The 17,268-nt window shown below is 39.2% G+C and overlaps 1 protein-coding gene across 2 annotated transcripts in view; it reads right to left on the bottom strand.

Moving 5' to 3' along the window:
- Positions 1-7,311: 7,311 nt before the first annotated feature.
- The window catches only part of SV2C (synaptic vesicle glycoprotein 2C), a 119,772-nt gene continuing 109,815 nt past the window's right edge, over positions 7,312-17,268 (bottom strand). For both annotated transcript variants that reach the window (XM_087742235.1, XM_087742237.1), the window contains exon 13: positions 7,312-17,216. In XM_087742235.1, the coding sequence (XP_087598361.1) occupies positions 17,033-17,216 (184 nt within the window). In that variant the 3' untranslated portion in view covers positions 7,312-17,032. The remainder of the gene's footprint in view (positions 17,217-17,268) is intronic.

Below are 17,268 nucleotides of genomic sequence, written 5' to 3'. Positions count from 1 at the left end.
GTAAAATCAACCACACACTTTTAGTCAGCCTACACCAAAACCATATTCTCTTTTAAGTACTCAAGCACTCCACTTTTATAGTTACTAAGAAGCACGCACTTAAGAAATCAGTGTAGTCAGCTATCTAGAGTAAATGTTTGAATGTGAACATTTCCTGTTCGCACTCTGGGTCCTTTAGTGACGCTTAAGATCAATGTCCTCACCGTATTATCAAGGACATTGTGCTGTGGATAACGTGTTTCCCACTACATTCTTGCTAACAGCCCAGCTCCAGCCTCTGCACCTGCCCATGAGCAAAGCAACGCACCTGCATAGGGAGTGAACATTGGAGCAAGCTTGGGTGAACAGACTGTATTTAAATACACCAACTGTATTTTCAAAGGCAGCTATGGGCTTCTCCGGATCTAGCAGGGAAACAAGCTGACGGAAAAATGAGAGGAGGGAGGGGACAAAAATGTACTCTTCCTATGTCTCATTGCCTGCACTTGGATCAAAATACTGCAGAGGCCTCTGCTACTTCATGTTTCCTGACAGTCCTGTTGTGTACAAAGGGATTTTATATGGCGAAGGATATTGGTATTTGAAATTCTTGGGTGGCTTATGTAGCAGTGACGCAAGTACATGCAGGTAATTAGAGACACTAGGCTTTTTGTTGGAAACAGCAGCTTTAATATTACTTTTTCTGTGACAATACCTTTATTTTATTGGTAAACCGTATGCCTTGGTTGGCTGTGTTTGTCATACAGAAAGGAAAACTACATTTGCTAATTTAAAAGAGGCTGAGGGTTTGGGGGGGGGGGTATTTTGGTTTTTTTTGTTGTGGTGTTGGTTTTTTTTTTTCCTATTAGGTATTGCAGAGAAAGACCATATCCTTTTTATTTTCACAGGAGAGAAAGCCTGGGCTGGAGAGATCACCCTGGTAAGTGGGAGCAGGGAGCTGCTCCTTGGGTGGGTCAGCCTGAATCTGTGCAGCACAATGAGGAAGGAGATTAGCTCCAGGCAGGCACCCAGTTACTGCAAGGACCATTTCGGTTGTTTCCTTCACAGAGCTAATTAAAGGCTGACAAGCTCAAGCTGGACTTGCCACACTGGCACTTATGCAGACCCAGTAACAGTATGTCGTAACCAAAACCCACCAGCCATCCTTTACACTCCCTGTGCAGCCAGCAGATCTTTCCCTGACCAGTGGGATGGACCCCAGGTGCCTCAGCATGGTGGGAGGGCCCCCTCAGCCCTACTGGGCATCAGAGGTGGCCAAAGGGACAATGACTCACAGAGGCCACGGTGGCAGAGCTGGTCCTCGTGTACACTGATGAGGATTTCAGCAGGAACACTAGGTGAATTTTGCATAAATTGTAGTGAAAAGGTCACTACTGCTGTGTTTATGAAACCAATCCAAAGGTCAAGAGGCCCTCAAGGCAACATTAGGAAACAAAATCGGGAAGTGCCCCCTCAGCGTGGCTGCCTCTATGGTCTGCCATGGGTCTTGCAAGTGGCCGCCTCCATGGGAAAGGGGATCAGCTGTGGGGATTCAGCACTGGGAACCATGCTGGGTTACAGCCTCCCCCTCAGCATGGTATTTGTGTTATGCATTATTTATTGCTGTGAGGTAAGTAAACAAATATGTCATCACATAATTGGCCACAGGGATCCCTGAAAAAACACAGTTAGCATCAGTGGGGAGGCTGTACCTCCCCTGGTTGGTAAAACCAAGTGAGGGACATCACTTGCCTCTGCTCCCTGCCTTGTGCTCCTGGAGGGAGAGGTGACAGTGCAGCACGCCCCTTCCACAATTCCCCTCACAGCTCTTCCCTTCCAATGAGTGGGGGCCTGCGGTCACAGCAGAAACCCTAATGAAAAAAGTATATTAAGCTCAGGCTAGACTGGAGCTATGTCAGTCAAAGCATCCTAAAGAAATGTGAGATTTCACAAATTCAAAATACCTTGGCAATACTGAATGAGTGGGTAGAATGGAGACCCGGAACAGAAGTGCTGAAGTGTTTTTCTTTCTCAGCAGCAACGGTTCCTTCCTCTTGAGGAAGTGATTTTATCTTCTGAACTGCCCTTGCATACAGTCAGAGGCAACACTGAATAACAAAACTCAATGTATAGAGGAACACGTTCCTCAGATTTTACAATGGCTGCTAGGGTGAGCCAAGGTAATTGGAAATACACGTAACTGAGCTTTGTTGGGCATCAATCTAAACAGAAAATAATTATTATGTTGTTATTTATCTTGAAATTGGAAACTCAGTTTTTAAAAGCAAAAGAAATAGTTTGTGGGATGGAGGGAGAAAAAACAAAAAAAAAACATGTGGGTAACTTTGAGCCAAAGTTTTAGAATAAGAAAGCAGAAGATATGTATTAAAATGAGCACAAAAGAATATTTTTGTATAGCACTGACACCTGAAAAAGAACATGATGAGAGAAATTACTGCAGTGTTAGAAATCTGTCATCTTTCCACCACTTGCAAATCTCATGTTGTTTGCCTTAAAGCTGCTGCTACCAAAGTAAGGTGCTTAAGCGCCTGCACTTAAGTTGTTCTGAGGAAAAGAGCCTTTCTAGACTTTGTATGTTGAGGGAAAAGCTGTTGCGCTTGTGGGGCTATCTGTAGGGTCACACCATTATCTTAGTCATGGGACTGAGCTGACTTAACGTTCCTCTTCCCTGCCCAAAATCTGTGATTTTTTTTCAGAAGTCAGCTCAGCTCCAAAAGAGCTGCTCAAGTATAAAAGAGGGGGAAGAGAAGTGTCCTGTGCTGAAAGTGAGAACCAGTGGTGGGGTGGGAATGCCAAGTTATACCATACCTTGCTCCATCTGCCTCTAGTTGCTTCACGTTATATGTCCTTTCCTGTCACGTGAGGGGTCCCTCACTTTTCCCATCCTGGCAAGACTTGGTTAAATCCTGCCTGCCAAGGTACCTAAGAAACCAGTTTCTCTGCTTGAACAGGTTTTAAAAAAATAAGTATTTGTTCAAAATGTCTTGGACAAATGCCCTGGTTCCTGTAAAAGTGGCAAGAGTTTAGCAAGACAGAGGTGGAAATCTTTCTGCAAGAACTTTGCCAGAAAAGAGCTTTTTCCGTTTGTCTGTTGGAATAAATATTTATTCATTTAACAGAGTACTTCGGAGTGGAGTGACCCTCCTTGTCTAGACATAATGAATGACCATAAAAATGAATTCAGAACTGTTTGAAAGCAGGGAACATCTGTGCCCAGCTGCAGCTTGCAGATTCAGTAAAAAAGCATTCTTTATTGGGTTGGATGTAGCAAAAGCAAAATCTTGATTGTTTCCTCACATGTTATCCACAAGCTATAAGTGGTCTGCTTGTGGCAGTGCTTCTTTTTTGGGGGTATTTTTGAGGATTTTGGGGTGGGGTTTTTTTTGGTTTTATAATACAGCATCTGTGTGCTTCCTTGTGATTGCATATGCTTAGCAATGTTTCCACTCCGCTAAAAGCCTATGCATTATTCACTCATTAATGTATTATTTATTTATTACTCTCAAGGCAGAGTGCTAGGATCTTTACATTTACAGTGTACTGAGTGACAGCTAAGGCAACCCTACAACTATTTCTTGCCTGCCAATGGCTTCCCCACAGATAAAGCACAGGCTGAACTCCCATGGATTTCCACTAGACTAATTCTGGTCTTCTTATTTCCACCACTTTTCCACTGGCACGGCTCCAGCCTTTTGAAAAGCTCCTCATTATTCACATTAGTGTAGAAAAATGAAGATCATGTCTAAAAGAGTGACAAATTCAGGCTCTGGGAGGCTTGGCAAGGAGAGCTAATTCCAGCATCCAGGATCCTTCACAGGGAGCACAGTGTCAGCAGCCTCCTCTTATTTAAATCAAAATGGCTTCAGTTTGAATTACACTCCTAGAAGCGGCTTTGATGTTTTTCTAAGGAAAAAGGGTATTCCTCAGATAACCAGATCTCAAATCAGTTGCAGCTATAGCATTACAATCAGTATGCGAAATTCCAGGCAAAAATGAACCAGAAGACTGTGTAGGTTGGAGAGTGCTTGAATCCTGATGCTGGTTCATTGGGTTATGGCAGCACCGCTTGTGGAGAGGCCCGGAGCCGCCATCCACTTGAGACTTGTCCCACCAAAGCGCAAGGCAGAGGTGTGCCAGTCCCCGGCTCAGGACACTTTGTTCACCCATCTCATGAGGCATGCCATACCAGGTCAGTGGGTTTATCTGCAAGCAAAGGATCTCAGCCTGCTGCTGGACAATGACAGCTGAAACTCTGTGCAAGCTCTGCATTAATAAGGTCTTCCCTGGTCCTTTCCTTTAGCTATTTTTCCTACTCCACCTGTAGGTCAGATTGCAAATTGCACTGTTTCAAAGTGGACCTGTTTATATAACTAGATTACTGGCAGCAAAATATGCTCCCCTGACATGGCCAGCGTTAATGTTTCCACATAGACAGCGTCCTGTGTCATAGTGAACAGATATTTTTCCTTGGTTTCAAAGTCCGCTAATGCCTTCACTTCCAGGATGCTGGAGAAGGTGGATTACTCTTAGTTTTATCTAATTTCTCATTCCTAGTCTCTGTGAAGTCCAGCTTGACTGCAAAGCAAAGTATATTTTTAAGTCAGGAACAACCTGAGATTCCCAGGCTTAAGAGGTTTGCAGTCTGTATGGGCACACAACACAATTATATACGTTATGACACAACCTGTTGTAAAATGCACAATTCAGAGCTACTGTAACAACTGACAAAACCACTGTTGTTCTCCAATAATCCAACTCTCTGTATTATCATGAAGCTTTTTTAATTGAAGTGCCATTTGCCTGTGGGAGAATGGAGATAAGATCTGCAGCCTAGGCTGCAGATCAGAATTCAGTCTGATCAGAATTCAGTCAAATTATCTAGATATCCAACCAACATTGTAAGTGCTTGCAGCAAGCATTTCACACTTCATTCTTGTAGCTAACAATCCTTAAGTACCTACTTATTTTCAGCATTGGACAGTGTGTTTGAGGAATACTTTGACAATTTCCCATTCTGTGGTTGGAAGTGCCACAGTCCGGCTTTTCTGAAGGATAACAGAAGTTACTGAAGGACTGATAAGGCTGACACTGGTTTGTTTTCTCATTTGGAAAGCTGGAAACATTGCCTGGGTTGACAAATGTAGGCATTTCCAGATGTAGCTTGTTCCGGCATTGCCACTGATGGCAGCAGCTGCAGCTTCTGTCTCTAGGTCTAAACATAGGGCTTTCTGAGCAGAAGTCATACAGCCATTTGAAAATGGCAGTGTACCCTAGTGCAGTCATTAGTGGTACACAGATCACAGCTGCCAGACCTTTGTGTTTGCATAATTCAGCAACTGGTGTGGTCAGGCCCTTACTTGAAGTTCTATCCTCCTCTCCCAGGAAGTCTCTCTGTAATATGGCTTTTGGTGCCTTCCCAAGCTATTTTGCACATACAGTTTTAGTCTGCTATAGTAATACAAAATCATTACTGCAGTCCTAATCAGACCAGTTAGGTCCGCTCTGAAAGCCAGAAGTAATACAATGTGAAATGCATCTGTGTACTTTCTGTAGAAAGAGTGGATTCACCTGCATACTGTGAAAGTTTCCATATGGTGCCACCAGAAAACATATAGAATACTATGATTTTCAGTTCAGCTTAATATTTTTAGGAAAGTCTATGAGGAACTTTACGCTAGTGTTTCTTTCTCTGCTGTCAATGCAAAGTGCTATAAAAAAGTTCCAGAGATGACTAAAAGGGATGGAGAGCGGTTCAAGTTAGATACTGATCTCTCATCAGCCTGATACATCAAGTGCGTAACTTTACAATTGCAACAGTCTAAATAACAGTCATAGCCTAGTTGGCATCCTAGTAGAAAGCAAAGCATATGGAGGATGCACATGATCTATTTTAACATGTGATCTTAGGTATACACAGTGCCGGATACCACAAAAAGCCGCCTCCTCTTACATTGGCATCCGCAGTCTCTATGTGCTTGGCTTGTCTCACACAATATATAGACAAACACACACACACTGCTCTGACTTAAGTGTCATCTTTTTGCTAGCATAACTATGTCAGCCAGGAGTTTATACACGTATGCTTGCAAAATTATTCAGAGAAAAGCAGTCCTACAAGCTGAAGTGTCCTTTTTGCAGAATGATGTGCTCCAACGCAAGATTCCCTGCCACTGAAGGTGTTCTAGAGATTAGATGAAGTTTCTGAAAGGTAGCTATGAAGAATATGTGCAAATCTTCTCCCGCATTCCCTTTTGGATTGTTATATTGTCTTCTGCACAAATGAGGTTGATTTCTTCCCAGAATGAGACTAGGAGGTGCAAGCATACAAGCTTCATCTCCACTAGAGGACAAGAGCAGTGTAGTTATACTACCAATCCCCTTCAAATGCAGGTAGATGAGGGTGTACATCTAAGGACACTTAAAATATGGATTAGTACTTCTGTTGGTTGTACTTAATAAATGGAGAAAGTTTTTTCTGTACTATACCACAAAAAAATCCAGTTGCCAAAGGACAGTCATAAAATCATACATGGTCTTTGGTGTTGGGTTTTGCAGACAGTACTCTTGCATGAGCTGAAAAATGTTTCAATTCGCATGTAGATTAACTTTTCCCTATTGGTGACACTGCTGAAGAGGCTCATGTGTTCTGTTTAGTCCGTCATCTGTTTGGAATAACCTATATTTGGAAATGTATTTCCGATCCAGCCATGGAGATGGCAGAATATAAATAACTCAGCATTTTTTTGTTATTTTAAAGCTACCACATTTGATCTGTTGAGGCTTTTCAGAGGCCCTGAGTGCACAAATGCAATGAAGAACTAATGTTGTTGCAGTGCTGCTTCAGTTTTTTGGGTTTGGGGTTTTTTTTTTGTGAATACCAAGTTCTTATGGAACCATAGTTTATTGTATGAATTCCCATTGGCCTTTCAGATGCATGGATCATCATACCTTGCAGCAGTGTTGTTTTCACAGAGAGTAAGATTAGACCCTTTGGGTGATAACATACCCCTGCAATGCAGTTATGTAGTGAAAGGCCAGATGTCTATTTCGTGCAATTATGTACCATAAAAATATGAATCCCAGATGGTTAACTAAAGAACTTTGTCTCTTGCAACCATGGCAACTTTTATGCTGTCTTTTTTTACAGTCATTTACATTTCTTTAACTTCATTAACTTGTTCCATGTTTTCTTTTAGTATGTGTTCAACCTCTATTACAGGCACTAAAGGTGAGATACATAGAGAGCCTTTGTAAAAGAACTAATTAAGGTAAACAACAGTTTTCAGTATTTTGTGGGTAGTGAAGAATGATGTTCTGGCTATCATCACACCTGGTATGTATTCATTGCAGAGAACAAATCTTTATTTGAATATAGTGGAGCAAAAAATGCCCCTTTATTAATCTGATGTACACTAAATAACTTTGCATTTGTTACATGGATGATAAATATTTGGCAGATAAATTTATAAACACTTCCACGTTTTATAGATTTATACTGTACACAGTCATCCTACACAAAGCATGCCCTTTCACAAGTATACAGACAGCTTTCCTCAGGGGACTTAATCAAAACACTCGGTCAAACATTTTGGAAGTTGGCAATCTGATACAGACGAGCATACTGGAAAGATGAGTTCACAGTTGTACCAGCTGGACTTGAAATGAAAAATTCAGAACTCCAAAAGAGAGAATTTATCAAGGCACACACATGCAAACACATATATACAATACTGATGACTGTAACCTGCTTTACAGGAGATCACACACAGCAGTAAAGAAAACAAAGAAAGAAAGAAACAGAGAGGTCAGGACCATTGCCAAGATCTTGTTGCAGATTAGCAGATCTGGAAGTAAACATGTATAAATGGGAATTCGACTTCAAAGTAGCTCATTATCATATATACAATATGTACATGTTTCCTCACATTAAGAAATGGAGACCATCAGAAATGTTTATGATTTTCTTGACAACATACGCACACTAACACACCTGCGCTTTTGTACACTAAAGACAGTTTGAAAAATTGTACTCCCAGTTCGTTGAGAGCAGGTAATTTGAGTGGAAGTTTAGCAGGAGAAACCAGGAACAGAAAATAGCTCACAAAAAACTAGGAAAGAATACGCGTTTTCCTTCTGTTGCTCAGCATTAGAAAATGCTAACAAGTTTTTAAGAAAATCAGTAACCTGACAATGCCAATGAACTACAGTGGCAAAGAGCTCTAATTTCAGTACCTCATCCATCCCTGATGCCTGACTTCTGCACATATGTCATTATACTGTAAAGGAAACTGCCCACTTAAAAAAAAAATCTAATCATGTATAGTACATTGTTGCATATATTTGAGGCCAAGTATGAGCTACAATTTAGTTGTCACAATGTTATGCAGCTGAGGATAATACAGCAATTTTCTGGAAAGTTTTAATTGGGATTTTTAATACAATGTTCTATAGCAAATGGCTAAAAAAAGGTGTCAGTTGATTCATTAGTCTTGCAGCATGGGATGCTATTAAAAATCATTTTACTGTTTGGGAAACATTACATTCATAGGAAAAAGCCAAGATAAAATTATTCATGTTCAAAAGAAGGGCTAAATGAACACATTTTTCTCACACCAGCAATTCCAGCATGACAGTATACACAATCATGTATTTAATTTTTGAAAGAGAAAGCTAAGATCCTGATCCTGCAAATTGCTTCAGTGACTTAAGCAGGGATCAGTTTACACACACAGTACTAGTTTCATGTAACACTTTGTAGCATACTAAACCACTAGGAAGACAATAAATGCAGTCACTAGCAGCTTGGTGCATTTTTTTTAACTCTTGATAAATGAGCTAGCTTTCCTACAGCACTAATTTCATGCCTGCTCTGATTTTTGTTGCAAATGTCAGTAAAAACTTTCATTTCACTAGTGAAGCATTAATGAAATCAGTCATGATATCAGAAGGGATCTGTGGCATGAAGAAACAGGAAAGAGCTGTAAGGTTTCTCCAAAAATGATGATGGGAGCTTGTGTTTTGTAAGATCACTCTCCAAATTTTAATATTATCTTTTTCCTTCTAAACTATTGGTTTTAATCTATGTTTACAGATTTCCAAATAGAAGATAGTATTATCTACTGCTACTTTGAATCTGAACAGCAATTTTCTACTTCAAACTGTCTGTTCATGATCACAATTAGAAACTATATGCTACAGTCTCACTCAATGAGTAACTTTTCCTTTTGGAAAGACCCACTACTTTCCAAAATTACCATTATGTGAGCAGTGCTGATCTTTCATAGTCTCCTCCCAAAGGTTTAGTATAGACTGGTATTCAGTTTATCAGCTCATGGAACACACAGGGAAAAAAAAGAAATGCAGGCTGCTTGAATTCGTTTGTTTGTTTGTTTTAAACTTAGTATAGAATTGGCTTTCCTACAGCAAATATACATTATTAAGTCCTGTGGAAGGAATACACACTTTCTTCTGCTGATTTCTTAATTCTGTAGCATGTGTGCAGGTCCCTCACCAGAGGAAGCCCACTGGAAAGAATGGACGTCCTGCAAAGAAGGAAGGTGAAATGTAGCGGATGCCAGAGCTTTTGAAAGAGCTGTCTCCACCCTCACTGCTCTGTGTGCATGTGCTGCTGTCTTTACCCTGGATTTGCTCAAATTATAGCCACAATTACTTTATACAGCACTAATTACTGTAGAAGATCTTTGTGGATGTTAATCATTAATTGAAAGACACCCTGGCAATGGCTCTGTTTCAGCCTGGTCAAAGATTGCTGATAACAGCAACAAACAATTGTTTAGCCACATTACTAGAATGACAGCAGCTATGTATGCAGAAACAATGAAAAACATACGCCACAGGAAAACACAGACATTTTCTCATGTGTTACACAGAAGTTAACATGTTGAGATCCACATGGAACATTTTGAAGGACTTCTTGTTGAATAAGACAAAATTCATAGCTTTTAGGATTTTATGTATCTGAGAGTGCTGTGTCTCCTAGTCACTGCAACATGACCAGTGCCTTTGCACGATGTGCTGTTTTGCTGTTTGGCGCAGTGCAGTGGGGGGTGGGGGGAAGGCTACAGCTAAGCCAGAGCTCATTTTTCAGACCATTTCAGGAGTTCCCTTCCAATGATTGAAAGCTAATGGCCAGCTAAGATGAATCTTGGCATCCAAACAATTTTGCACATGAATAAGTAAAGGGTTCTGCACAAGGAATAGAGCAGGATGTTATGTGTGTTCAAAGCATAATGAATAATGCAGAAAGCAACACTGTATCATTGAGAATGAGATGAGAATATGGTTTGTAAGTAAGTCTTACATTCACCTGTGTTATAGGAGAGTGTGTGTGCATGTATCTGTGTATACTCACTCACACGTGTGTCTGTATATGTATTCACCTCTAACTGTGTAATACTTCTTCTTTACAATATACAGTATTATATAGCTGCAGGCTAGGATTTAAGGAAAACAGCTGACAAAAACAAAAGTAATTGAACCCTAGGCCTGGAAATCTTACTCTTCATGGCTTGCATTTAATTTGATTCCATTTCACTACTTTTTCCCGACCCTCTTCTTTTGAAGGTTCACCTTTTAACTGGGTAAGACAGGCCTACATGAGATTCACAAATTACTTTTATCACATAGCCAGTGGGGCACAGGCATGTATCTACAAGGCAAATATTAAGAGGATAGAAGACACATATTAGAGGTTAGAAAACATGCAGTATTATCAGAGAGAAATGCTAGGTGACAACTCTAGCTCTAGACAACAGATGAAACTGGAACAATACATAAGACATCAGACTCCTGCAGAGTACTGTGCTTGCGATGAGTTATGAGTGCTGTCCATTAGCAGCAAATAGCTTCAACTTGCTCAGTCAGGACTACTGGTAAAAACTGAGTGGCAGGTGGTAAATGTCCAAAATTGGAAAGTGGGAGGCTGAGCAAAAAAGCAGATCCTTAGGATCGAAGAGAAATGAGCTTACGTGGCTAGCTGTGGAGAGAGTGATGAAAGCCAGCCTGCCAGCAATTTCTCTCTCTCACTTGCAGATTGATGTGTCTGGCTACAGCTCAGAAGTGTTGATGGCCAGAGTAGGGGCAAGATCTCTACAAATCTTCTCGGTTATGTGGCATTAAAGTATATATTAATGAATACCCTGGGTGGAAAGGACAATACTTTTGTGTCAGGTCATCCTCATCCAAATAATTTTGTTAAGTAATCTCCAATCTTTGGTTACTGGACTGTGTACTAGCCAGAAGCAAGGAATATGTTCTAGACCTTTGTCAAGTAGGGAAGATTGTTTACCTCAGAAAGCAATTACACCTGTATTTTTCCCCATCTTCTTCCTAAGTATTTTGGTCCTAGTAAATGTAGCTTGTGTGTATGTTGTGGGAGGAGACTGCCAATAATTACTGCTTTATTAATTTTCAGTTGGACAAGATGTACCCCAAGGGCTAGAAAGCATGGCTACATATTACAGGCCAGCATCTTTGGAGATAATTCAACCTACTATCAAATAAGAAAAGTAAATCAACCAATCAGCCCCATTTTGTCTTTTTCCTGTTTCTGACATGCTAAGTCACTGCATCAAAGAAAGGTCCTGAATGTGGATGAAGTTCTATATAATAATCTTACACATCTAGAGTAGGACTAAATATTGAAGGATCGTTCCTTTGCAGGAAGAACTAGGGTATTCACCACTGCAACAAAAATAAGGAATGCAGGTAATGATAATGGATCAAAAAATATTTTGCATCACTTGGCTGAAATGATCAACGTTAGAAGAAAGCAAGTGAGCCTGATTTCAGCATATGGACTGGTTGTAGATTGGATGAGGGTAGTTGAAAGTAAGGGGGATCTGCAAGAAGCATTGTAAACTGGTGCTTTCTATTTAATTGAGGTTCTGAACTGAGTTCCAGATTTTCTGGCTACCATGTCTCTGCTAATTCCACATCACTGCCTGATCTCTGTCTTGCCTCCAAACTGCAGGCAAAAGTCTGTCTTTTCATGCTGTGTTTCCTGAACTAGCAGCATTGGAAAGTATTAATTCAGATAAATACCTAATATTTTACAGTGAATTTAATGAAGAAGAAGGCAGGAAATGCAGAGGAAAAGCAGTCTCTCAGATGTGTTTTTTTCTGGAATATGATTACCAAACATGTGTTTTCTTTCAAGACTCCAGAGGAAATGGAGCATTTCTGTTTTCACTTCTTGTGTCTTTGACCCCCTGAGTGCAAGGATTTATTTTTCAACATTGTGATTGAAATTTCAATTGCATTTCCAGGCTATTAAACAGGAAACATGGCTTGTAGGTTGTATTAGCATGATATTATCTTGTTTAGGTAAAGAGGTGCGACTGGATGTAATCATCTTTCTCTGACTAATGAAGATTGTTTTAAAACTCACAAAGGGGAAGAGAGATAAAGCCCAGCACACAGAAGCTCTCCATATGATGGGCTGAGGACTATATTATATTGCTAAGAATTAGAATCAGCAGTTATGCCTCAAGAGCAGTTACACAATGATAGGGCTCTACAGTGGTAGAAAAAGAAAACAAGAACAGAGAACAACATTTCCTCCAAATGGAGCTGAGCTAGGTGCACAGACAAGAAGATTCCCCTATATCTGCACCCACATCAGAAGGAACCCAACAATGGCCATTGTGAGAGGAGACCCCTCCTTGTATTAGTTCAGCCTTCTGGATATGTAGGGAAATGTGGAGTCTGGCTGCCTTGAAAGGGTGAGATTGTCTGAGGGACTTTTGAGTTTGCTTTCCATCTTGGTTTAAAAAGGGATGGCCAAATTGCAAAAGATATGTGGCAAACCGTCTTACTGAATGTTACTATGAAGTCAGAAGTAAGTGAGAGCCAGAGCAGTGAGTTTTCACTTTCTTTAAGATTGGCCTTCTGGTAAGAAAAGTAATTTGGGATGGAATGAATGGAATGGCATGAAGAGAAAGAGAGCAGAGCTTGAGTTAGCAGTCTTACTTTGCCCCAGTTTTCTAAGATGGTGAACAAACAGTAGACTACTGAAGCCTTCAGGAAGGAGGGTTAACCCTTTTTCACCTGTGTCAAAGTTTTGTAGTATACACCTCTGGAAGGGCACTGGCTAAAATCAAGCATAGAGGAAGAAGACTTCCCAACATATGATTCATTATCAATCCCCTTCAGCACCCCAGAAACCATGAACAGCTAGTCCTGGTTCCCTGCTAGGAGTCCGTACTCATCAGTCAATGCAATGCATACCTAATGTTGTAGTGCATGCTTCCAACCAACAAGGTGCTAACATGAATATAGCCAATCTGGTTAAAACATACAAACACAATGAATAAGATGCTTTCAAGAAATAAGACTCTGCTAAGTCAAGCTCTACTGTAAGACAACCTGTAAGGAGTAGAACTAATTAAAACAAAATTTCTTTGACAAAAGTGAAAACATGTGGTCTCTTTGGTGGACAATTTTCAAATTTTAAAGTAGTTGACCATAATGGTTAATACTGTTTTAAATGCTGTCAGTCTTCTCTGTCTTCAGGGGCCATTGTACTTTTTGTCACTGACGTCATTGGGATGAGCCTTTCAGCTTTACAGGAGAAGAGCACTAGACCTTATATCCCACTTAAATTTATACTGAAAGGAGTTTCCAATTAGTGGTCAGTCAGTTCAGTGACCAAAACAGACAAATAAGTAGTTCTGATTACATGTATTTGATAGCTGTCATATACAAATGTTATGAAGTTCGGTTTTCTGTGGTGCAGCAGGGTTCTAAATAGGCTACTAAGTGATTCTTTGTGTGAGATATAAGTGAATAGACACAGAAAGGAAGTGTAATTCCTACTGTCCAATATTTATTACCTGAGATTGCTTTGGAAGCTGCAGAAAAAGGCAGATTCACTAAAGACCAGCCAAATCACTTTTGCTTATAACACAAGCAACATTTCTGTCCAGATCTCCGTAGATTAAGTATTTCTGTTCCAGCCTGTGGATTGTACCTATCTAACCAAGTATTTATAGCTTGAAATTGCATTCACTTCTTTTGTCTTTATGAGAAAAATCTTTACTGAACTCAAGCCCAAACAACTGATTGTTCAAACAGCTTTGATGCTGGCTTGTGCCCTAGTCCAAATCTGTTGAGCGAACTGGCTCACCAGTTAGGGAGATTCTAGCTTTAGGTTTTGGTAAATATGTTGGAAATGCTTGTGGGTTTTTTCTTTTTTCATCTCTTCCATTTACTTTTTCTCCCCTTTCCTACCCAATATTCTTCTTTTTTCCTTTTCTTACCTTAGAACTTTGACTCTAATCCCAGACCATGCAAGGTCCATGTAGTTGAGAATTTTGTTCATCTTTACTAATTCCTTTTGTTGCTATATTCCACTTCATCCAGACTTAATCACATACTTATGATATAGTCAGGATTTAGGATAAGAATGAACATTGAAATCAGCATAATTTTACATGTAATGAGATTTTAGTGTATTAGCTTTGAACTGTAGCCCTCAAAAGTTGAACCTTATTTTTCTGTGGCCCATTTCCTCCACACTGGTCAGGTGGCATGAAGTGTTGGATCTAGATGTTCTTTGGAATTACATACAGAGATGGTCAGAATATAATACTCTTAAGTGGACAGTGCACAGCAAGACAATGTAATATTTTACCATTGCTGTTGAAATTTACTCCAAACATGTACAGAGGCTTCAGATTTCAAAATAAGTTGTGCAGTAAGTACAAGGAGGTGGACACATGCGAATGAATGGCACAGAGAAACAGGGCTCATATATAATTCTCATTGGAGAAAACAGCCTTGAAAAAATATTAAGACTATGACTAGTGGAAAACTAAGGCAAAACTTTTTTTTAACATAGTTTAGAAATTTAAAGACCTGTTTAAGTCAGATTTAAATATAAAGTATTTAATCTGAAATATCTGGACTGTTTATGTTGCAAAATAAACACGCTTCCTAAACTTTGTTTCTTACTATATCATATTTAATTTATCAACATAAAAAAACATATTTAATTTATCAACATAAAAAAATTGCCCACTAGTTTTCCATACTTATGCCTTCTGTTAATTCAGCCACTTTTCTCATTTGTTAATAGCAGAAAACCACATCTTGGGCTAACATTTTGGTGCCACAATGTGTAAGAAAGACAGGCATTTGTTAATAACCAAAAAAATGTAACTTCTAGAATCAGTAAATTAAACAGTGAACTTTAAATGTAGTGAATGATCTTCTTATGTGGACTTTTACTGACTCTTTCAATACAACTAAGACAACAACTGACACAGAATGCAGTCAGAGATATTACTATCCAAGCTAAGTTCACATAGATGAGTAAGAAAAAAATTAACGAAAAAAAAATCTATCCTACTACATGATGACCTTATCTGAAAGCCTAATTTCTTTGGCAATGATTCAACCACCTAATAAATGTTTTCAGACATAATTAGAAATAACACTGATAAATTTTCCCTTGTGTGTTTTACTAAATTTGTTCTTTGAAACTTGAAACTGCAGATAGTTCATCAGCTGACACAAGTTTTCTTAGCTCCACTGAAAGCAATGCCAGTTTCTGTCATCAAAGGATTTGCCCCTTCTGTCTGCTAACTTTACAGATGTATTTCTACTTAGCTTTTAATGCTAACATTTTAAAGAGATCCCATAGCCTTTTGCAGAGCAATAGGACTGGTGAGGAACTCTTTACTGTAATCTAGAACAGTCCACAGGATATGGCTTAGAAGGAATATATTTACTATCATTTACTCTCCATCCCTGCACTTGGTCTAATGAAGACATTACCACTCCCTGCAGCCTTGCCATGGTTTCTTTCTTAATGGCCTTTCACAGAGATATTTGAAAGTGTTAAATGGTGAGATATATCTAGAACTATTAAAAATCAGCTGAGAAAATGGTTATATAAAGAAGCGTATAAACTGAAAATAATGAAGATGTTTTTTATTATTGCTTTTCTTTGTTTTGATATTATTTAAAAAAAATCTTTTGAGATATTTTAATTACATTATACTCTATATTAAAGTTATGACCAGACTAAATTTACTAGGTAGCATTCTATAGCCACATATTTTTATAACCATTCTGTGACAAAGAAAAACATATTAGAAATGTAAATACCAAACAAACTTTTCTGAAAGCATTTTACTTTTCATATAGTTCACTGGCCTGATTCTTCCTTTATTCATACTTACAACAACATAAATACTTGCATTGATTTACTCCTGGATTAAGACAAATTCACTGTTTTAAAACGGCAGAAATACCCCAGATGTCACAAGTGAGAAGAAAACAATTTTTTTCTGGAAGATCAGCAGCAAAGCATGAAAGTGCTTATTTTGTTATTTTCTTTGCTGCTGACCCATATGGGCTTTTCATCTCCCTGCAGCAGCTGGTGCCTTCTCCTCAGCAAATATGGGGTGTAGTTGCTAATCTTTACTTTAGATTGAATCTACCTAAAAAGGTTTCTCAAGAAAGAGGCATTGCCACAAGTATTTACCATCTAAACATAGCCGCAGAAGGTCAGTAGTCTCAGTACTGATGTGGTCTGTAGAGTTTCCTGATTAATGCTGCATGCATTGATACATGTAATATTAATATTCTCTGCACCAATACTGCTAAGTAATTGACTTGCATGACTGTACTGTTACAAAAGCTCACAATGCCATGGCCAAATTTAGCATGTATTTTTAAATAATATGACTTCTTGCATTTTAAATATCTAATTATCGGTATGTTTTTTTACCTTCCTGGACATGTCACTGAAAGTGTTTTAAGAGGTAGCTTTGCAGTTTGTAGTTAAGTGGTTTTGAATAGCAGTGTATGCAAGCAAACAAAAGTGAAATTTAGAACTTTCAGAGAGAGGTTTCTAAATCTCTGCCACTCCAAAGTATCTTTTGAGTTTGATTTCTGATGTCTGAGCACTCTACTAAGTGTTGAGAATCTGAAGCCTTTGCACCATCAGTCAGGAGACTTGACATTTGTACGAAGAAGGAAATAACTAGTGAATGGCTTTTTCCAGTTACATCAACACCTGGGTTCTTGTGTCAGGAAGCCGAAGTCCTACCAGACCTCCACATACTAGAACAGTAGAAGCAAGGAGAATAGGGATTGCTTTGGTGATACCAACAAGGGAACCGAATATTAAGTTTCCAAGTACAGCTGCTGCTTTGCATAGTGCATTCAAAAAGCCAAAGCCTGTTGCCCTAGAAGAGAAAACAGAAGAAAGTTAAAAAATGGGGAAAACAGTAAAGCCTT

This window comes from Nipponia nippon, unplaced genomic scaffold (genome assembly GCF_047370975.1).
Source record: "Nipponia nippon isolate SJK-2023a ecotype South Korea unplaced genomic scaffold, ASM4737097v1 scaffold_8, whole genome shotgun sequence".
Lineage (NCBI taxonomy): Eukaryota > Metazoa > Chordata > Aves > Pelecaniformes > Threskiornithidae > Nipponia > Nipponia nippon.
The sequence above is the reverse complement of the archived record's forward strand: the minus strand, read 5'-3'. Positions and strand labels throughout refer to the sequence as shown.